The following is a 24,313-nucleotide window of genomic DNA, read 5'->3' as shown; positions in this document are numbered from 1 at the left end:
TTTTTAAGTATCATAATAGTTATTAACTTTCACAAAAAATTAGTCAAAAAAAAAATAATTTAACCGAAATACAGATGTTTTTTTGTTCAAAAAATAACTTTGACTTCCAGTCAAAGTTTTCAATCAAAACATATCCCATAATGCAATGCGCTTGTTTGGCTACTCTGTATGCATAATCATAAAACTTCCTCGCGATCTGTGTGAAAACACCTTCTCAACCGTGATGAGTTGTAAACAATCCTAATTAGCATCATGCATAATACATACTCATGGTTTGAAATCTTTGTTTACTTTCGCTTGCGACGATTTCTCAGACGAAATGTAATCTAATTAATTTACCTGTTAATTACGTAAACTGTTGTTTTTGGCTCGAATTTTCGACTTAAAGTGAATAACTTTAATATTACTTTGATATGGCCAATTTAAAATTAGAATATTTTTTTTTTTCATTTTTTGTGTTTCAAGGGACAATACATCTTTAAGTTTTCACTTATTACAGACCATTTACTATGATTTATCATTCCAATCTCATCCAACCATCACTGGATCTCTTTGTACCCATAAAAATCCTTGAATCTGCATGTATTATTTATATTAGATTATGGATATTCACTTCTGGATGTAATCATCCTCAAGCATTTCCTCTTCTCTGCAACTACACCTATTGCAAATTTGAAGTCCTCGGACATCTCTTTTTCCCCTCATCTCCTCTTTTTTGAAGGAATACAGAACAATAAAAAGTAAACAAAATGGCATGTATTTTCAATGTATTCTTGCCAACTTCACTCCCATTAAAAAAAATGTTTTCTAATTAACTTGAATAATTTTTCATAATTATTTATTACCAGTAATGAGCAATACATTATTTTCTCTGGTTTAAACAACCGTAACACGTATGCGCATGCGTAATCATATTCATAATGATTAGTTTTGATTCGATGTAAGTGTAAAAAGCAGACGATAAACTACTGACCAATCAGAAACCATACACCGCCAATGGGCCCGCCGCCGAGAGAGTCAAGTTTCTCTTCAGTCTTCCTCCAACTAGCTAACTACAGTCAAAGGCCTAGCTTAGTCCTACCTTCATGGATTTTGTCGGAACTTTTACTAGGTGTGTGATCCCCAACATGCCACACAGTGCTGCTCCAAACACTGTTATCACCGATATCATCAACGAAAGGCGAAATAGAATGTAAGTACATTAAATTAAATTATTATTATGGCTAGGGGGCTAGGCAGGCCCAGCAGAGGCAGACTGACTAAGCCCCTAACCTACTACCTACCTACTCTACTGTACAGGTTTAGGCCCCCTAGGCCTAGAGCTGCCATGCCTAACACTACCTACCTACCTTGTCTACCTTGTCATCTGCCAATTGGCAGGTCCATGACAGTCATTTTCTTCCACTCTTCTCTATTTAATGCTTTGTCCTTTAGTTGGTAATATTTGTTTCCATTTTTAAGTCTATCCAGTAGCATTTTTCTCTTCCTTCCTCTACCTGCTTTTCCATCGTATCTACCCTCCATCACTATTTTCAATAATCCTCCATTTCTAATACTGTGACCAATCCATTTCTTCTGCTGTTCATTAATGCGTTTCATTAGTTGTCTTTCTTCTCTTATTTCATTCAAAATGTCATCATTCCTTCTTCTGTGCTCTGTGTATTGAATTTTTAGCATTTTTCTCCAACACCACATTTCAAATGCATCTATTCTGTTTATTTCCTCTTTTTTTAATGTCCATGTTTCGCATCCGTATAATGCAACACTCAATACTAATGCTTTAACTATTTCTTTTCTTTTCAATACTTGCTTTACTTGTTAAGAATTTCCTGTTTGTTAGGAATTTCCCCTTTGCCATTCCCATTCTCCTTAGAATCTCACTCTTACATCTGCCATCTGTTGTTAATTTTGTTCCCAGGTAGCAAAAGGAATCAACTTGTTCAATAATTTTCCTATCAACATATATTTCCATTTGTACATTTGCTCTTTTTGTAATGCACTCACATTACTTTAGTTTTTCTGGTGTTTATCTTCATTCCATATTCTTTCCCCTGCTTCATTAATTTTTGTTAATATTCTTTAGAGACCGACATTAGAGTTATCCATCACAGCCTTATCATCAGCAAACCGTACAGTTGAGATTCTGTGACCACCAACTTTTACTCCATCACTACAGTCTGTAAGTGCTTCTGAAAGTAGAAATTCTTCATAAATGTTGTAGAAGTTAGTTGACAGTATTCCTCCTTGTCTGACACCTCTACCTATCTGTGCTGGTTCAGATAACTGACCGTCTATTATAATTGATGCAGATTGATTGATATATAGCTCCCATATTAACCGTCTGTCCCGATAGTCAACACCAATTCTATACAAGATATCCATCAATTTGATCCAATTAATCCTGTCGAATGCTTTTTCATAATCCACAAAGCATTATACAATTAGTTACCATATTCTAGGGATTTTTCTCCCATCACTCTCAGCACAGCAATCGCATCTCTGGTGCTTCTTCCTTTTACAAAACCAAATTGATCCTTTCCAATATACTCTGCAAGTTTTGATGCCAATCTGTCATTTAATGCCTAAGTGTTATCTTAGATGTATGCGTTATGAGACTTATCGTTCGGTGTTCATCACATCGTTGGGTGTTTACTTTCTTCTCCAAGGGTATTACTACAGATTTAGTGAAATCCGCTGGCCATTTTCCTTGTGTGTAGATTTTGTTAGAAAGTTTGGTAAGTTCCAAGGTTGCTACTTCTCCTAGTTGTTTTAACATCTCTGCAGGTATCCCATCTATGCCTTCAGCTTTTCTTTCATGTAGTCTTTTAATTCCTTTTGTAATTTCATCTTTCAGAAATATTGGTCCCAGACTTTCTTCATTTACATTTTGTTCATCTTCAAGCGGACACACTATTGGCTTTAAATCTTCCAGATATTCTTTCCATCTTTGTCTTATTTCATTATTATCAGTTACTGTAGTAATTTATCTTCTTTATTTAATACTGCTTGTGTACCCTTACGTCTTTTAGTGTTAACCCGGGGGGGTCACTCTTAAATATTTCCATACGGGGAGGTGCCGCATTTACGGGTATATTTTCGAGGGCCTGGTAGCACAAGTGTGGGAAAATATGAAGAGTTGGTAGCACAAGTGTGGTAAATGACAGGGTGAAATTAGTAGTTTAAGTCCCTAGCCCGCCTACCCGTGTCAAAATGTCACGATTTATCGCCAAATTTTGCAGGTATTTTAGCATACTGGATGCTATAAGCCCATCGCTAAATACCTTTGAATAGGCCTAGAGTTTTTCGCATCAGCAGAAGAACACGAAACATCCAGCCTAGGACAAAATCATTCAACTGTGACCACTCTTGATCATTGTCGTCATGCACCCCGCGGATGCGCGATAAACTTTCAAAACACGTTCGTGATTTTTTCATGAACGTTCTTTTTGGCCATGCGCAGATCATGCTGGGAACCAGTATAAATTTTGCCCCCTCTCTGGCGTGGCCTTGTTTCTGCCGTCTTTTTAGAGAACACTGGATTTTGGTAAATGGTAGGTCAAGTCCGTAGTATTTTTCAGTAAAACAGGTAGCGCAAGTGCCTCATGTCTTGAAGTGGCTGCTGTACCCCCCTCCCCCCCCGTTTGGTTTATATACAAGTGACCCCCCCGGGAGTGTTAATTCCTGATAGTTCCTGTATTACTTTATATGATATGTCACTCCGTCCAGCCTTCTGTAGATTATCTATTTCCTTACATTTATTACTAATCCACTCTTTTAGGAAGTGCTTCAATTTTGATCATCATTAGTCTTTCATTCATACATTTGATTTCTATAACTTTCTTTCCAAACTCTTTATCTAAGAGGATTCCAACTCCATGCTGTCCTTGTTTATCAGCACCAGAGTATATTAGTCTAAAACCTTCAACATCTATATCTCCATACTTAGCTAGTCTTGTTTCACAAAGACCTAATATATCTTTACATTTTCTTTTTTCCCATGTCTTAATAGTGTTCGCACATTCCATGTGCCTATCTTAGTATGAGGTTTTCGCTGGTTGACGACCTGGTCATCCTCATTTATAACCCTGCCGGACGCGACTTTCAGTACTACATCTTCCTGAATTCCGTTAACGTCGTTATCGATTTCTCCTATATTGACTGCCATAATTCAAGGGAATATTTAACATTGAGGTGGTTTCTCGTTGCCTTCCTCTCTGTATACTAGCAGCTGTCATTTAGTTTAAAACTTGGACATCTCTAGATCGGTAACACGATGGCCATTTTACACTATGTGTCATGCCCTTTGCTGTCATGTTACAACAACACCTTTTCTGTCAGGGATTGGACCCTTAGCCTTTGGTTTTCCGTTTCCTCTCCGCAAGGCAGCGTAAATTATTTTCAACCATTCCTCACTATATTCTATCTTTTCAACAGTAACACTACTGTACAGGTAGTAAATCCATGAAATGTCTAAGAAGACACTTCATCATTGGAATTTGGTGCAGTTCAATGGGGTTTGGTATGGTAATTCCCAAGACCCCAAAGAGGTCTGAACATGGTGGGCCTGATGCGAATTTTGTTAAATCGGAAATGGTACTCTCGCACATAACATTCATGATAAATGGCACCTCTATTTGACCGAAAAAACCACTCTCATGTAGCATGCTACCGATCATACTTTTTTTCTCCTCACACACGTGGACTATTTAAAGGACGATAACATTTGTTGCATGCTCTGTGCGGAACCCCTGATTGTTTAATCATTCACTCGGGAATTCGTATTTATTTTTCAGATGGAAATTGGCAATTCATTTGCCAATCTCTTAGAAATTAGACACGTATCGCTCGATGTACGCTCATACAGGGAAGAATGTATGAGTTATTCACGAACGAGTTTACAAACTTTTCAATTTACGAATAACCTTTTGTACTGTGGGGCACGTATTTGGATGATTTTCAGAGATGAGGGTGAGGTATTGGGCATGTCAGGGATGGGGGTTCGCCCAAACCATAACCCCCCCCCCCCCCCTGGCTATAGGCCTGATTAGTAAGTACAGTATAACAAAACACTCTAAACAAGCATATCATTTGAGGATATTTTAATATTCCCTCTACATAATTACAATAGACATATATTTATTTCTATTTTCATAGGAAAATCTTTTCCATCAATAAATTAAGAGATCTGGGCATGTAGTCATCATATTTTCTACAGCAAAGTTTCTTGCATTAACCTATGTACAAAATACATAGCCTAGATTCTTCATATTTGTACAAAATTCAATAAAAATGTCAGTGGACTCCACTGATGTTTGTGCAACAGATATAAATCGTAATAAAATTCAGGGTGGGAATAATATTTATGTTTTGATATTTGATACACATGGTTAATTTGCATAATAGGGAAAGCTACATTTTCAGTATATTTGTGCAATTTTCACATGCAACTTCTTAACCACTCATATGTAGTACAATAATAGAGACTACTGTATTTAGGTACAAACAAATTAAAGATTGTTTTACTATGCACCAATTCATTTAAAAGCCATCTAGTAACAAAATATAATTTACTGCCATCATACTAAATGTAAAATAACCTTCAATTTAAGACAACTTCAAAAATCTCCCCAAAACCTGATCTACATATAAAGAAGTGTTGCTTTAAGACCAAAACATCATTTAGCATAGTCCTTATGATCACTAACAACCACTTTCAGCACCCAGTCATTTCAATTTGATTGAAAAACCAAAAGAAATTCAGTTTAATGATCAAATCAAACATTTAAATTTTTCAGAAGATATGTATAACAAAATGCATTAATATACTAGCATTTTCTTTTTACATCATTATAAAATAAATTTCTAAAAACAACAAATATCTTTTCAATTAAGATTTGTTTTAATATCCTAATATTAAACAATTCTTAAAGGAGGAGCTTTGGTCATAAGCACACACTCAAATAAATACATTTTAATGTTGAAGATATTTTTCCAATTATAAATCATGATTTTTCCATACATTAAAAATGCGAAGGCACCTACAGGAACTAGGCTATAATTATAAAAAACAAGTGCATACAATATTAGAATAACAAAAATGGCACCATGCACATACAAATGTATAAAAACTATTCTTAAAGAGCTGAAAAAATTAACGGTAAGAATTCAATAATACAAATAACATGTAGCACAGTAAATGTATAGAACCATACCATTAACAACAATATGTTAACAAATTTACTTAACCAACTTATTGAAACCTTAACATGTGTAAATATAGTACAGTAGATAATAGTGTAGACTACCACTGCTATGTATACTTTAATAAAACACATAAGTATCCTCTTAAAATGCATAGACAGTAATTAATGCTGCGTTCTAGTACAAATGCAATTAGGTTGGTACAACTTTGTGCAAATTGGTTTTCTGTATTGGAACATTTTCATACAGTACCAACACAATATGGAAAGCAGCATATTATAACCAACAGAAAGAATTTTAGCATGGAAATTAGGTTTTGGAAATAGATAAATTGATAAAAATTACTGTACTATCAACATATATAAAGATATATTATTACCCTTAATTGTATTAGAATAACTCACTGTATTTCTTTATTAGCCAATATAATAACTTATACTAATTAGCTAAGTGTATTAAATTTAACTATTTAACCAATAATTATGGCTTTAAATAGTACTTCATTAGCCAATGAAATGACCTGTCTATTGGCTATTAATACATTAGCCAATAGCATAGCCTGCTTATTAGCCATTAGCCAATAGGAACAGGTAATTATCTAGTTTAACTGACAATCAGCTAGTTACCATGGAAATAATATTCATAAATTGCACATTTATTTGGTCATTAAACTAAATATAATAAGCAAAAATAAATATCTAAAGATAAAAAATATTAATCAGTATAACATTATCAACTGTAATATGGGTGGGTACCATAGTCACTATATTATTTATAGCTATATATTTAATAGAAAATTTAATCATTATTATAATTATATAAATACAAAAACATACATCAAAAAATCTAGGTGGTTATTAATATTCAAATACTTTATTCAAAAAAATAAAATAGACAATAGATGTATATTTCTATTAAAATTGTACCAATTATTTTAATGTATTTCAATGCAAAACTGTTTATCAGTGTTGTTAACCATATTTCAAACCTATTAAAAATAAATATTGTAATGTCAATATATTTGTCGGCATATTATGGAATTTATGTTTATCATCAAAGAGGTATTATGTGTATACATAACCACTGACATTTGGAAATAAAACCATAATATTGAATATGGATTTATTATGATTAATGGCTAAAATACTTTGTCAAACATAAAGATATGCAGGCAATCTTCTTTTTTGGCAATGACGTGTTGGTGTGCAAATGGATCACTAACAACATCGTGCTTGTTTCCATTTTTGTAAACAATATAAACCTTTGTTAAAATCAATGGATTTTGTGGAACATTGTTAAATCCTAAAATTACTACTTTGCAAGTCATGACTGTATTCCATCACAAATCACATTAAAGTGGGCTAATAATATTTCTAGGAATGACATTAGCAAACTATTTTCCCCTTTTAATCGTAAAAGGCAAACTATTTCCCCTTTTACCAATAGCTGTGGTAATTCGTAATCGCCAGCTCAGGCCTACAGTATATATGAACGGGACCAAACACCTACTTTCATGAGACCGCCTCTAGATCTATTCAAATTGTGCTAATATTTGTATTAATCATGATTATTGATTTATAATTTAATTCCCCAAGAATCTTATTAAAGGATGAGGTTGTGATGGTTGGAGGTTGGCAGGGTTAACAAGTAAATTCTCAGTAAAGCCTTTTACCTATTTCAACCCAGCACCCACTCTTTGTTATACTTTTTTAAACCCATGATTTAGTTTAGATACCAGTGGTGATATTGTTTATGTAACATTAATGTAGGCAAGCCTGAGTGACATAACTCACTCTTCCAAACTAAGAGTATAGCTTTGTATTGAATGAATTCAATTGTAATGATTATTTATGTTTTAACTTGCAAATCAAAATTGTATATAATCATAAATTCAATTAAAAAGGAGAAATCAAAGTTAAAATTTTTAAGCATAAATACTGCAGTTCTATTCCCTTAAATAACAACTTATGAGAAATAACTTATTTTTATATTTACATATTAACATAAATATACTGGTAATTTTATATAAATATGTGAATTATTCATATCAATTATATGAAAGTAGATACACTATTATTCATTATTACATAAACTAATAATAACTTGAAGGCAATTTGCTGAACAATTAATTATAATAAGTATGGTATTTACAACTGGAATGTATAAATAATCCTATTGCATCTTTATGTAGCCCTGAACATGTACACAGACTATTCATTACTTAAAGAAAATATCTAATCACATGAGAAGCAGCAAATGCACAATTAAAAATCATGTTCCAGGATACACAGTGGATACAGACATAACCTACTGTACTACAGTCAACTGAAAGACATTCAGATTTAAATACAAAGTGTGTTTGTGAATATTGTTTGAGGTAATTTGATAATCACATTGAATTTGTATAAACAGATAATTAAATAATAATTTGATATTTTCTAACAATAATTTTGTATGTGGAATTACCCATTTAAAAAAAAACATGAGTGTTAAACTGTTAAATTCAGCAAAAAGCAAATAAAATAATATTAATATTGCTTAAAAGTTTGCATGGTGATTGAAGACCTTAATTTATGTTTTCGTTCAACAATAGGGGGTCAAGTGACAAACTACACTGATGTCACCTTTTTTTATAATTTAAGTGTATTGTGAACAATTTTATTATATAAATTTTACCTTAGTGCTTTTAAATATGTTTTATTATCATCAATCTATAATTGGTGCCTTGCACTCTTGGTTGTGAAATAAAGAAAAAAGAAATTTGTCTTTAACCATCATTAATTAATCTAAACCAAAATTTGGCATTAAAATTACATTGTTTCATGTATTTTAAAGGCTACAGAAAGTTTGGTGGGCTAAAACTCAAGTTTTTATAAAATGGTGGTTTTAAATTATTGAAGATAAAGCATTTAGTATATCATAAGGAATTAAAAAATAGCAGTACATTTGCATTTGAAATTTATCCCATTAACCAGTACCTCAGGTCATAGATTTCTACTTCCATGGTCTGATTCTTTTTGATACAAAAATGTATATAAAAAAACAAACTCCTGTCTAATATTTACATCTTGAAGAATAGAAAGACCAACAATTTAGAATAGTCTCTTAACAATAAATACTTTCTTTTGTTTCGCTTGAATTTATAGTAGTATAGTCCTGTAAATTTCTACTTGTTCACAATACTGCCAAAGGCACAAGTTCTTGATAAATATATTTTCCCATTTATATAATTTTTCAGTTTGATGTGAAATTTATACTGTACTAGTTCAAACCAGTTTAGACAGGTTACAACAAATCCAACTAGACTGAACTGGTTTCCCCATCATTGATTTACTAAACCTTTCTTCTCATGCTATAAACTTTGATTTAAGTTCAATGTTCTAACACCGCTTCCTGCTCGTCCATTTCTTGACGTTTGTAAGATATCAGTCCCTCTACTTGGACTGCTACTGTAATTTGACCGTAATGAAACAGATAGGTCTTTCCGTTGTTGTTGAAATTCCTCTACTTTCCGCCTCTGATCTGAAGCAAACTGTTGAACAAGGGGCTCAAATGCACCCAGATAGCCATATTCGCCTCTTCTTCTCGGTCTAGGAGATAAATCACCTAAAATAAATAGAAAAAGTTGAAAATTCTTCATTCATTTAACTGGGAAAGTTGTTTTGTTATTGTAAAAACATATATTGTGTTTGTATAAATAGTTTACCATTTTGTTTGTTAACCAGAAGGGAATTTATTCGATATCGTTAAAGATGGTAATAATGTTCACTGACATTTACAGATGCTCAACATAAACCAAGTCTTGAATTTTCATTTGTTATGGAAAAAAATCTCGATATCTGACAACATATGACCCACGCAATTTACCACCAAGAAAATAACATACAAAATAAATTCACAAACCTTGAAATCGCATATCAAGTCCTCTACGTATGTTAAACTGATGCATTCTTTTCTTAATAGCAGGAGAGCCTAAATTACTTGGGCTACTTCGTAAATAATCCATGGGTGGAGAACTAAATGTGCTACTTCTAGAGTTCATATGTGAAGGTGACTGAGGGGTTAAATTGAATGATACACAAGGCTTACTATCAGGCTTTGCGTTTGGTGAATATTTACTAACAATGTTGTTATTTAGTCCTTGAAACTGATAGGTATCCTGTTCCATATCACGTCGACGCCATGGGTCCTCGAAAGTTTTGTTTATAGGATGCATACTAGTTTTCTTCGGTAAACGAAGAGGTAAAATAGTTGAGGAGTCCCTGTGCAAACTCACATTTGTGTTGCTACGTTTACGTTCTAGTGGTAGGTATAATTTAGAAGTGTTTAAGCCTGTATCTAAATTAATGATCTCCTCAGAGTTAGTTCTTAAAGAATTTGTCAATTGCAGGCTAGAGGTTGATGACTCTGCATTCCTACTTAAACCAATAGTTTGCACTTCATCTGCTGAATGTTGCTTTGCGGGTAATGTTGGTTTTAGGACATGAGGATTTGTTTGCGTAGCTTTGGAGTCTGAATTGCACGTTGAAGTTTGAGTCATAGAGTCTTTTGACTGTTGCGTTTGAAGTTCATGTTTTGTTCCCTGATTGGCTTTTGTGTGTTCATGTTCAGTTCCTTTACTATTCAATTTTCCAACATGGCCGTTGCAAATTGTTTCCTTTTGACTTCCTTTGTTCTCAACCTTTTCATTTCTTACGTTTACTTCACGTTTAACTTCTTCATTTTCTTTCAATGTTTTATTTTTTCTATCAGCTTCATTTTGTTTGATTTCAATCCATCTCATCAGATTATTATGTGTATTTTCCAACATATACTTTGATAGCCGGTTGGGTTGAAAACGACACCATAACTTGAACAATGGCTCAACAACAAACTTTATAAAACCTAAAAGGTTAAAAAAAAAAACATTTTATAAATATGTGCCTTAATTTGGTATGGTTTAAGCTTAGTTCGCACATGGATGCAACACAAGAACCTAATCCCAGGCAGAAGTTTGGATTATCCTTCATATCATGATTGGTCAAATAACTTTGCGTTTACGTCCTTGCAGTGTGTTGTGTTTCCAAGTGGGAACCAAGCTTTAACTGCTGTGTAACACCCAAAACAATTAACTATTTATAATGGTGGTTCTTTATCAATGAAACAACATTACCTTCTTGAATTTTGGCACATGTATTTTTAGTTCGATCATTAAGTTCTGATACTTTAAATCCAAGCTTTCTTTCTTGATCACCTACAAGTGAATAGTTCAAATATGATAGTATGAGTAAAACGTGAGGTATAAGATGTAATAACAACATATATTCGAGATGAAGAAATATATTTTTATATCTTACATAGGGTAAATGGAAATAGCACATAGTAAGGTAATGGAAATGAATTATTGTATCTCTACACCCATCGCATACTGTAGGATAATGAAGAGCAGTAAATACATTTAAAAAGTATTTAGTGCCTATATTACTAAGGAGTTTCATTCTATTATCAATATTTATATAAAATAGTAACATAACCTCTTAGCATACTAAAAAATATTTACCTTGACCAAAAAATTCTTTAACAATCATACGACTCCATTGACTGCTAACTTGCCATTTCCGACATGGATTGCAAATATCTGCACACTTAAGAGCAATCTAAAGACAAAAGCGTGTACAGTTTCATAAATGAATGCCTGAAATTGAATTACAAATTATTGAATTTAATGGCAATATCATTCCATCCATTACTATACTGTATGATGAAGTGTATTGAGGGGTTTATTTCTTTTACAAATACAGTATACATAAAAAGAAGTTTATCCAGTAGCACCATATACTGTCAACTCTCCCAATACCAGAAAAAAAGTCTCAATTCTATTTACGATTAAAAGTACAAAAACCAGACTTTTTGGCCAGCTCAAATGTGTCCGATATTAGGATAGCCTCAGAGAATATATTCATTCATATTCATTTAAATTAAATCTAAACAGTTTTTGATTCATATATATTAAATGTCGCCCTCTCTAGAAGCAAATAAGAAATCTACAGTTTTCTTTCATTACATAATACTCTAGTATGTAATTACTCTGTAATTACTCACTTGCAAAATGAATAGACGATGACTAGGATCCGTTCTTAACTGCAAAGTCTTTTGATCGAGATGTTTCTACGGAGTAAAATTAATCATTGTAATTAAAATTAATTTCAGCGTTGACAAAATAATTATGAATTTTTTATATTTTTGTTTAAATGTGATGAAGTAAAAGTGTAATGTTCTGTAAACTACATGACCGTTTACTTCATAACATTTAAATGTTTTTTTATATGTTTCTCCAAACTCAAAGGCTGGTTGATTATTAATATCTTTTATTTTAGTTTGATGTGACATAGAGTTCAATATTTTTTATCGATCACTTTATAATTAAACTAGACTCTTTATCTCAATTTGAGCAATAAATTAAAAATTCCTGTCAGAATATGAATGTTGAACAAACTGAATGACAAGTGGTGGTCATCTAAGAGACAGTTTTTATATTGCACACATATCAATTACTTTCTATTATATTCATGAATAAATCAAGAAGTTAATCATCAGTATTGGATTGAGTTTAAGCAAACATCTAGTAGGTTGTTTTGAAGTATGGGTGTGACGGAACACTGAATCATTTGGGATTGTTTTTGTAATATTAAGGAGTGGCTCTCATCAATGAAAAATAAAAGTGTGTATATATATTTAATGCTTAATTCATTATAATATATTAATAAAAACAAAATTGTATGTAGGATTGCATGTTTACAGTAAATATACAAATTACAAGTGAGTGTAGTTGCTCCTTCATAGATGGGAAGTTGTGTACTTAGAAGTATACCGATTATACGATGTTGGTAGATGTATGCGATGGTGGTAGATTATAAAGGGAGGAAGGTGTACCTAACACTTGACAGATATATTTAGCCTTCAATTAGATTATAAATGGAGAAGGTTGTACTTAGTACTAAAAGATTATAAGATGGTGGAATATATATTTAGGCTTAACGAAATTACATATTTTACTTTTTAGGATATTCATTTCAATCAAGACTTACTGTATATAATATGTTAGTTAGTTCATTTTTATACTGGGTGACCTCTTCAGTCAAAGACTGATCTCCCAGAGGGCCCAGTTGGTGATCAGTGGCTGTGATGTACTAATACACCGGGGTAACCCCCTACTCGTCTCGAAAGATGTACTAGGTTCTTTAAAGTGCACATGAGCTAGTTGTGTACACTGGACCTACGGTTTATAGTCCCTATCCGAGAAGACTCGTTCTACCACCAGAACCATGGAGTGAGTGAGCCTCGAACCCTTGCCGATGTTATGGCTACGTAATTACGGTTCACCTGTCTCAACCGCTCGGCCACTCACTCACGCAATTGTGTTGGTTTGTTTAGCAATAGCACTAATACAACGGTATTGATGGGATTTGAACCCGACCATAATAAGATCCTAAGCTCTGCTTTCACTATCATTGACAATTCAGCTAACTACCTACTATTTGTAGCTGTGTCAATGTGGCATATGTTACAGAGCACCCTCTATAATGATTAATTTATGTAATTTTGGAAATAATGTTTTTTCCCTTAACATAGAGGAAAAATAAAAAATAACAACATCATGCACACATCCTTTTACCTGAAACTTCTCAATAAATTCCATTTGTCGTGCAATGTCTGTTGCTAATATTAGTTCACGTATAAAACCAACTATAGTATCCCTGAGAAAATAACAATATAAACATGTAAATAGAGAAAGTATGAATGAACAAAACATGTTTTTTTTATCTTGAAATCTTGACTTAATTAAGAATTATAACCCCTACATCATTTGTGGGGTGAAAAATAACTTCATATCCTTGTATTATTAAAAAAAAACCTTTTTTGTTTTGTTTTTACTGACCATTTTCTGATAAATTGATGAGTCACGTACATTTATGAGCTTTTCAAGCTTAGTGAAAGCTTCTTAAGATTTACTACACTTAAGTCAAATTACTAGCAAGCTATTTGTTTAACCATCGCTACCCTGTTATACTAGAATGATTGCAATACTAGACGTGAATTTAATGGCTGTTATCTTGATTTTATGGCTGTAACGATGTAACAAACAGGCATAGGGAGATCGCTTCGTTTCATAAACGTTGCAGATATGTAGACGCAATATAATCTCAAATGTCTACTGTGGGTAATCAAATATACGGCTAACAATTTACAGCCATTTTTTAGAACAACTTGACTCAAAGTGGTCATATCGTTTTAGAAGGCGTGAGTTTATTATGGCTTTAATGAAATACAAGTGAATAATAATTATTTTAAGTATTCAGTAGTTTCAAATTCATTGTTTTCAAGTGAAGGGTTTGATTATTTGTCTCTTGGAAAACACATAGTTTCCTATTGCTTTACTAAATGTCATTCATGGGCGAATGTTATCAAATATTAACATTTGCATTTAACTATTTACAAATTTAATATTCATTCATTTTAATAATATGTATTATGTTTTAATGAATTGCATTTGTTTTTTTGTTGAATTGTTGACATATGTAATTTATCAAAGATGTATTAAAAAATACACAGTTTTCAAATATATACTTCACCAATTCTTACAAGTTTGGTAACATTTTACTTACCACTCTGATTTTTTCAGATGGTCAAAAACACCAGATTCGCGTATGAGAGATATTGCAGATCGCCAATGATGATTTTCAAGTACAGAATTATTCTGAAAAATTAAATTTTAATTTAATTACAACACAATAATATACAAGGTTGGTAGGAACCTATAGGGTCCTTTTTTACGATACTTGTTCCGGGTACGTTCCTGATTAACTCGATTGGTTAAGCCACTCACGACAATGACCTTTCGTTCGTTACAAAGCCCATGATATAAGATTAGTGTACGTTGCTTACGAAATGAAAGTCATGCATCAAAGATTTTGACCTCTACCAATCAAATTTGCTCTTGCAAAACGGATGTTCACTATGACATTTTAGAACGCGTTATAAAATCGAGTTTGAACACTTTGCTGTTAATACGATGCTAATCATGTGAGCTTGCTTTATGATATGAAATAGATCAGAACATACCCTAGAAGTCTTGAGACTTACCTTGTAAAGAGATGCTAAATGATGTTTGCAGTTGATAAGGAATACCTGATTGACAGCAGGGTGGTCAAGGTCATGTGTCGTTGCCGCTAGCAATGACGACATGATTTCAATTGGTTGCAAGTTTTCAAAAAGCTAAAAGAGAATAACAGTATCAATATTAGTGGCATTGACTCACATCATCTACAAAATTGTGGGATACATTTCTATTCTAATACTGTACAGTATGTACAAACCACATCAATTGTGGGATACATTTCTATTCTAATACTGTACAGTATGTACAAACCACATCAATTGTGGGATACATTTCTATTCTAATACTGTACAGTATGTACAAACCACATCAATTGTGGGATACATTTCTATTCTAATACTGTACAGTATGTACAAACCACATCAATTGTGGGATACATTTCTATTCTAATACTGTACAGTATGTACAAATCACATAAATTGGATTTTGGATTAGAAAAGTTCACTTTCTGAAACAAATTGTCATTAACTAGAAAAAACAACTAATAGTCTTGTGTAAAAGACTATCTATAGTTTTTATGGTAGAACTGAATTCAGGTGCCTACTCATAATCATTGTGTGGTTACAGTAACATTTGATATTTGTGAACGTCATATGATGACAGGCTAAAATGTGTTTTCTTCATTGAAATTGAAAATTGTCCACAAAATATTAAAAATAAAGAGATATTTATGTGTGTTGAGGATTTGGATGGATGATTATGGTTGAAAACAATATCATTTACTGAAAGACCATGCATAATTTTAAGCCTGTACAATAATTGAAATATCACAGTGTACCATGTGGATACACACTCTACTGTCTAATCGCAGTCAATTTTTTACATTAAAACAAACTAAAATCATGTGGGTTGAACCCTACTGTATACTTAATAATAAGTAAAATGGTCATATATCTTACCTTGGGATCACTGATGTAACAATGCATTGCTTGTGTTACATCTGCTGCATGTGTAGCATTATGATATGGGTTCTTACCATGGTATCCTCTATGAATTAAACCTAAAACAAATTTACATATTATTATTATTATTTTTTAATTATAATAATGATTGTCTTTATAGTGCATTACTCCAGGAAATTTAACCAAAATCCAATGCGATGCAAACAAGCCATTTTCACAGCTCCACTACTTTGAAGATCCCAAATATTATTAGTTTTTATTGTTTAATGTATTTCATATAGTTTTAAAATGTGTTTTTTTAATGTAATTTTCTTTAAATTGTATTTTATATCGGAATAAATAATTAGAGTATTACTTAGAGGTAACTATAAATAATTAAGTGAATTAAAAATGATATTGCAAACCCAACTCATTACCATTTTGATGATAAAACAAAAAAGTGTAAATCTGGGATGGGCTCAGGTATGATGAGACAAGGTTCGTTTAATTTGTTAAAATCGGACAAATTAATTTCTCTTGGAAATGAATAACAGTTTAAACACCTTATGAGCAATAAATACAATAAAAAAAATCTCATAAATGGCACTTGTATAAAAAATCATCACAGAATATCAATGTAAAAACACCTTTTTGATGGCTTTATTTATGATAATGTATGTTATGTATGTACCACTCGCATTGAAGCTAGAATAACCATATCCACTACCATTGGCAACATTATTTTGTTTCTTGAAAATGTATTATTTATATCAACACAGTACTGTCATACTTCATTTTTAACATCTTATTAAGTCTGTAACAAATTGTAAGCAAGAAGTACAGTATAGTGACCCAAGCAATCATCTCACATACGCCTACATCCACTTTGAGAAAATGTAAAATTACCATGTATTATAAAAAAAACTGCAACATTTTATTTTTTTTCAAGGTTATTAAATTCAACCATTCACATTTGTATAAATATTTATTTTAATCCTTCCTGGTTAATATACAGTTACTACTGTAGGTGGCCATCATTCTATTATTATTATTTTATTATGTAATGCCTAAGAAAAATCTAATATTTTATTTATTCACAAGATTTTCGTGCATTTATCCATATCACCCACGCACTTTACTTTATGATATTGTACTGTACATTCACAGCATTGTCGTATATTTAATGGTAGCCTAGAGTAGGCAAAGCATCTGCTTACCAGCAAACCATAATAAAATTAATACATGATTTCAATACATTATTAATAATTATATGAGTATCATTAAATATACTATGAAAAGCAAATGCTGCATTCTCAATTAGAAACTCACATCTATTTGTTTTCAGAATATTTTATGCCAGTGTTTTTAGTTTAGTCAAGTATGAGAGAATTCCTTGTTAAATTTACTATGACATAGAAATACCCAGACACTTCTTAATATTATCTATAACAGGTGTTTTTAAACTAAGTAATAATTTGTGTGCAATAGGGTATTGCTTTTGATAAACTTGCGTTTATATAATTGTGTTATATAAGATTGCGCTATTGTCAGTAGATTAATCTTTAATTTAACTAGAAAATCACATTAAAAGGGTTAACTCTATTGAATGTATTGTTTTTTAATTATGAACTTACTTAGTTTAGTACAGTCTCTTATTTTAAAAACATTAAATAATTAGAAAGAGCTCTCAAAATCTCATTAAGGAATTTGTCAGATCAGTATTTAATCATCCAAAACCTTCTTTCTAACATATCAGTAAAGTTCATGTTGTTGCACATTGGCAAATGGCATCAGAAAATGTAATAATGTTAGTTTTTGAATTCAACACCAACAGTATCAAGTTCGCTAAGTTAAATTTTCCCAAGAAGTATTCATGCATCTTGTGATGGAGAAAATAAGAAAACAGTGTATGAATTTTGTGATGACATCTGATTATGCTGAATAAGCGAAGACCTTCGAAACACAACAAGAACTCATTCAATTAACTAGCTTAGTATATTAAGGTCAATAGACTACACATCAAAGCGTAAATTGGCGGCTTATAGACACTAGGATTGAACATTTTGAATTAATTATATTACACAGTCGTGTTTAAACAGGGGCAGTAGAAGACATTACACAAATGTTCATGTTTTTTTATTATACAGTATATATTTGATTCAAATCCAAATTATGAAAATTTGTTTTAATTCAATGTTATTAAAGATGTATTGTCCCCCTGAAAAAATAATTGTTGTTGAATATTCTATTTCAATGTAACATAATAGTTATCCACTTTGACCAAAAATTGGATCGAAAAAAAATGTATTTACCTGAAAAAAATGTAATTTAAAGAAAAAATTGGTCAAATTGGCTGTCAGCCAATGTATTTTTGGTTGAATTTAACTATTTATTTTGTAATTTTGTAAGTGAAAACATTATTATTTTTTTTTTCTATGGAAGTGATTAACTTTATTAAAACTACAAAATAACATATTCAAAGTCTGATTTAAATAAATCTTCATTTTTCATGTTTTGGGGGACAATACATCTTTAAGTATTAACCAATATAGTATTTATTACAATTGTTTGAAACTAATTAAATAACATCAAACACTTACCTATACAACGCCGCAACTGAACTGAATCCAGACGAAATGTTCGTATTAAATCATATTTTTGAAATAATTCCATTACTACTGGTTCTAATGGATAACCTAAACAAAGAATAAAAAATTGATATTTTAGAAATGTTCATAAATATTGTGGTGGTATTAGTATTACATTGATATTGAGGTTCTGTATGTGAAAGTATTGATATAAATACCATATTTAAACTAAAAACGGTTGAGTATTAAATAGGTATATTTTATGTTCAGTAAAGTATGTTTACTGTATGCATAATATTGTATGGTATGCTTTTGTCCGATTGGTCCAACTTGTTACAGTACAATATATCAGTAAAAAGGAACTGTAACACAAATAGAAGGTTCACTTTCTCTAGCAAGTGCTTCACCTACAATACATATGGCTACAGTAGTAGCCAATGGCGTAAAAAAGATGTAAAACTGTACAGTAGTTTTTTAAAACCTCATTCACACTGGACTACATTTTAGACACAAGGTTACAGGATTGTTCATACAGTATAATGGATTGGCACCGATGCGCCGAAACCTAGGGGAGTGAAAAAAAACCCTGTAGCAACAATCCTACAGTAGGATAAGTTGAAATTAGCTATTACATATTAAGAATGATAGGGTCATGGACAAGTCTAACCCTTGATGTGCATGAAGACAGTAGTCTACCCAGTACTGATAGCTAATATGAAATACACAGACTACTGTCTATAAACTGACCAATAATATTAATTATTTAAGATAAAAGTTCACATGCTATTTACAAGATTTTTAAGACGGACAAGGACAGATACTACACTTGATAATAAAATTGTATTTATACAAATACGTTTTTGCTTTATAAAAGTATTGGGCCCTTCTTACCTATGGTGAAAACACATGACTATCTATTGATAAAATTGCCAGGTTTAAATATTTCTTTCTAGGTACGTTTCATAATTAGTGAATTTTTGTCGCCTGACAATATTTTGTTTAATAATGTTCTATAATGCATGTTTTTTTTGTCATACCAGTATGTAAAGTGCCGCTGATGTAAAGGACTGAAAGGTCTAAATTTGATCAAGTTTTAAAAAGAAGTTGTCCCCGATTTATTAAATGCCAGAAAGCTAGACAATTTCTAGCTCCCTAGAAAATCTGAGCCCAAATGACAGCAAGATGCTGTAAACCACAGTGAAATCTCAGTAGACATTCTAGTTTCCGTCAGGTCAGCACTGGCTATTTTCAGCAGAATGCTCTGATATTTTAAGCCATTCTGTCTTAAAATAAACTAAGTCCCTTATGAAAAGTGATAACAATATGGATCAAAACATTTTTATCCCCAGCGAGGACAAATTGAGTTTGAAAGGTCTAATCTTAAACTGTCAAGGAACAAGGTATCAATATGCTTCTTCTGCAATTAGTAATGTTCTCCAAAATAAATCAATACAATAGGGTTATGCTAGGTAGAAATAATGCAGTTCTAGACAAAATCTGAATCAATTTTAGTAAATGTCAATCACTGATACTTTAGATGTCCAATGGTGTTTTGAAGTATCCACTTGAGGGCTTTTCTGTAGATCTGTCATTGAATATAATAAATGCTGAGTGATTGAAGCCTGCAAGCTCTTTTTGTGACTGAAATCAGAGATATTGAGATAGTTTTACCAATTTCTTCTTGTTGATTAAAGCATAATAAACAATGCACTGTTACACTAGTATGCAAAGAGATATCTTCCACACAGAATATAGTTCTAATTCCACCCATAATTAATATAGTTCCACCCAGTATTATGCTCTGGCATCCTGCATGAAGGTTTTGTCACCCATCGTACAGTATAATTCTTCCACCCAGCAGCCCGATGGTCTGGCACCCATCATATGATTTTTCCACTCAGCATAATGCTTTGGCATCATGCATTAAGGTTCTGCCACCCATCATATGGTTTTTCCACCCTGAATAATGCTTTGGCATCCTGCATTAAGGTTCTGCCACCTATCATATGGTTTTCCACCCTGCATAATGCTTTGGCATCCTGCATTGAGGTTCTTGCCACCCATCATATGGTTTTTCCACCTTGAATAATGATTTGGTATCATGCATTAAGGTTCTGCCACTTATCAAATGGTTTTTCCACTCAGCATAATGCTTTGGCATCTTGCATTAAGGTTCTGCCACTTATCAAATGGTTTTTCCACTCAGCATAATGCTTTGGCATCTTGCATTAAGGTTCTGCCATTCATCATATGGTTTTTCCACCCAGTATAATGCTTTGGCATCCTGCATTAAGGTTCTGCCATTCATCATATGGTTTTCCCACCCAGTGTAATGCTTTGGCATCCTGCATTGAGGTTCTTGCCACCCATCATATGGTTTTTCCACCTTGAATAATGATTTGGCATCCTGCATTAAGGTTCTGCCACTTATCATATGGTTTATTTCCACCCTGCATAATGTTTTGGCATCTTGCATTAAGGTTCTGTCACTCATCATATGGTTTTTCCACCCTGCATAATGCTTTGGCATCCTGCATTGAGGTTCTTGCCACCCATCATATGGTTTTTCCACTCAGCATAATGCTTTGGCATCTTGCATTAAGGTTCTGTCACTCATCATATGGTTTTTCCACCCTGCATAATGTTTTGGCATCTTGCATTAAGGTTCTGTCACTCATCATATGGTTTTTCCACCCTGCATAATGTTTTGGCATCTTGCATTAAGGTTCTGTCACTCATCATATGGTTTTTCCACCCTGCATAATGCTTTGGCATCTTGCATTAAGGTTCTGTCACTCATCATATGGTTTTTCCACCCTGCATAATGCTTTAGTTCTTCCACCCAGCAACCCAGGGTTCTGTCACTTATCATATGGTTTTTCCACCCTGCATAATGCTTTAGTTCTTCCACCCAGCAACCCAGGGTTCTGTCACTCATCATATGGTTTTTCCACCCTGCATAATGCTTTAGTTCTTCCACCCAGCAACCCAGGGTTCTGTCACTCATCATATGGTTTTTCCACCCTGCATAATGCTTTAGTTCTTCCACCCAGCAACCCAGGGTTCTGTCACTTATCATATGGTTTTCCACCCTGCATAATGCTTTAGTTCTTCCACCCAGCAACCCAGGGTTCTGTCACTTATCATATGGTTTTTCCACCCTGCATAATGCTTTAGTTCTTCCACCCAGCAACCCAGGGTTCTGTCACTCATCATATGGTTTTTCCACCCTGCATAATGCTTTAGTTCTTCCACCCAGCAACCCAGGGTTCTGTCACTTATCATATCGTTTTTCCACCCTGCATAATGCTTTAGTTCTTCCACCCAGCAACCCAGGGTTCTGTCACTTATCATATGGTTTTTCCACCCTGCATAATGCTTTAGTTCTTCCACCCAGCAACCCAGGGTTCTGTCACTTATCATATGGTTTTTCCACCCTGCATAATGCTTTAGTTCTTCCACCCAGCAACCCAGGGTTCTGTCACTTATCATATGGTTTTTCCACCCTGCATAATGCTTTAGTTCTTCCACCCAGCAACCCAGGGTTCTGTCACTCATCATATGGTTTTTCCACCCTGCATAATGCTTTAGTTCTTCCACCCAGCAACCCAGGGTTCTGTCACTCATCATATGGTTTTTCCACCCTGCATAATGCTTTAGTTCTTCCACCCAGCAACCCAGGGTTCTGTCACTTATCATATGGTTTTTCCACCCTGCATAATGCTTTAGTTCTTCCACCCAGCAACCCAGGGTTCTGTCACTCATCATATGGTTTTTCCACCCTGCATAATGCTTTAGTTCTTCCACCCAGCAACCCAGGGTTCTGTCACTCATCATATGGTTTTTCCACCCTGCATAATGCTTTAGTTCTTCCACCCAGCAACCCAGGGTTCTGTCACTCATCATATGGTTTTTCCACCCTGCATAATGCTTTAGTTCTTCCACCCAGCAACCCAGGGTTCTGTCACTCATCATATGGTTTTTCCACCCTGCATAATGCTTTAGTTCTTCCACCCAGCAACCCAGGGTTCTGCCACTCATCATATGGTTTTTCCACCCTGCATAATGCTTTAGTTCTTCCACCCAGCAACCCAGGGTTCTGTCACTCATCATATGGTTTTTCCACCCTGCATAATGCTTTAGTTCTTCCACCCAGCAACCCAGGGTTCTGTCACTCATCATATGGTTTTTCCACCCTGCATAATGCTTTAGTTCTTCCACCCAGCAACCCAGGGTTCTGTCACTCATCATATGGTTTTTCCACCCTGCATAATGCTTTAGTTCTTCCACCCAGCAACCCAGGGTTCTGTCACTCATCATATGGTTTTTCCACCCTGCATAATGCTTTAGTTCTTCCACCCAGCAACCCAGGGTTCTGTCACTCATCATATGGTTTTTCCACCCTGCATAATGCTTTAGTTCTTCCACCCAGCAACCCAGGGTTCTGTCACTCATCATATGGTTTTTCCACCCTGCATAATGCTTTAGTTCTTCCACCCAGCAACCCAGGGTTCTGTCACTCATCATATGTTTTTTCCACCCTGCATAATGCTTTAGTTCTTCCACCCAGCAACCCAGGGTTCTGTCACTCATCATATGGTTTTTCCACCCTGCATAATGCTTTAGTTCTTCCACCCAGCAACCCAGGGTTCTGTCACTCATCATATGTTTTTTCCACCCTGCATAATGCTTTAGTTCTTCCACCCAGCAACCCAGGGTTCTGTCACTCATCATATGGTTTTTCCACCCTGCATAATGCTTTAGTTCTTCCACCCAGCAACCCAGGGTTCTGTCACTCATCATATGGTTTTTCCACCCTGCATAATGCTTTAGTTCTTCCACCCAGCAACCCAGGGTTCTGTCACTCATCATATGGTTTTTCCACCCTGCATAATGCTTTAGTTCTTCCACCCAGCAACCCAGGGTTCTGTCACTCATCATATGGTTTTTCCACCCTGCATAATGCTTTAGTTCTTCCACCCAGCAACCCAGGGTTCTGGCAGTCATCATGGTTGTTCTACCCAGCCTAGGTTAATCTCATTTTCAGATTTATAGAAATATTGTAGGTGTAATACTGTAGGTAGACATTTTGTTTGTCAATTGATTAGGAAAAACTTTAAATTTATTGTAATCAAAGTGAAAGCGCTGCTTTAGCAGGAAGGCTATACAGCCTATAATCATATAATCCTGGGCACAATCCCAATGTTGCTCACAGTGTTTAACCTCGGAGTAGTAAGTTGCTTCATATTATTAGTCATCATTTTACTCAAGGATAATTCAATGAAAGAATTACAGTATAGTATATATGATTAAGTGATCAAATTAAGATAATTTGAAATGGAATGTGATAATAACAAATACACTTGGTGGCGATGATGACTTAATTATATGTTAAGTATGTGTATTTGATTGATTTTAGGCTACTAGTATGTTCGGACTAATGGCATTGTTTACAACTTGTACAGTAGTCTGCAGCTGTGTTCAGA

At 33.6% G+C, this 24,313-nt stretch overlaps 2 protein-coding genes across 4 annotated transcripts in view; both read right to left on the bottom strand.

The window, feature by feature from the left end:
• Positions 1-2,575: 2,575 nt before the first annotated feature.
• On the bottom strand, positions 2,576-4,025 carry LOC140063088 (uncharacterized). The gene is made up of 2 exons (XM_072109521.1): positions 3,821-4,025; positions 2,576-2,973 (listed from the first exon to the last, which is right to left on the bottom strand). Exons 1-2 carry the CDS (start codon positions 4,023-4,025, stop codon positions 2,576-2,578), a joined length of 603 nt encoding a protein of 200 aa, XP_071965622.1.
• A 1,059-nt stretch (positions 4,026-5,084) lies between these two features.
• LOC140062403 (high affinity 3',5'-cyclic-AMP phosphodiesterase 7A-like) overlaps positions 5,085-24,313 on the bottom strand; it is a 62,359-nt gene continuing 43,130 nt past the window's right edge. For all 3 annotated transcript variants that reach the window (XM_072108609.1, XM_072108610.1, XM_072108611.1), the window contains exons 6-15: positions 18,840-18,935; positions 16,258-16,358; positions 15,325-15,456; positions 14,847-14,938; positions 13,856-13,937; positions 12,283-12,348; positions 11,741-11,837; positions 11,354-11,434; positions 10,105-11,085; positions 5,085-9,807 (exon numbers count right to left, since the gene is read on the bottom strand). In XM_072108609.1, coding sequence (XP_071964710.1) covers positions 9,554-9,807; positions 10,105-11,085; positions 11,354-11,434; positions 11,741-11,837; positions 12,283-12,348; positions 13,856-13,937; positions 14,847-14,938; positions 15,325-15,456; positions 16,258-16,358; positions 18,840-18,935 — 1,982 coding nt within the window. In that variant the 3' untranslated portion in view covers positions 5,085-9,553. The remainder of the gene's footprint in view (positions 9,808-10,104; positions 11,086-11,353; positions 11,435-11,740; positions 11,838-12,282; positions 12,349-13,855; positions 13,938-14,846; positions 14,939-15,324; positions 15,457-16,257; positions 16,359-18,839; positions 18,936-24,313) is intronic.

Source organism: Antedon mediterranea, chromosome 11 (genome assembly GCF_964355755.1).
Source record: "Antedon mediterranea chromosome 11, ecAntMedi1.1, whole genome shotgun sequence".
Lineage (NCBI taxonomy): Eukaryota > Metazoa > Echinodermata > Crinoidea > Comatulida > Antedonidae > Antedon > Antedon mediterranea.
This window is presented reverse-complemented; position numbering and strand designations above follow the sequence as displayed.

Bases quoted from the DNA above. Each gene is read 5' to 3' on its own strand.
- LOC140063088 (XM_072109521.1), bottom strand. From the start codon at position 4,025: ATGGAATGTGCGAACACTATTAAGACATGGGAAAAAAGAAAATGTAAA. The intron at 2,974-3,820 runs GTATGAATGAAA...AAATTACTACAG, and splicing joins GAAAGTTATAGAAATCAAAT to TAACTGATAATAATGAAATA.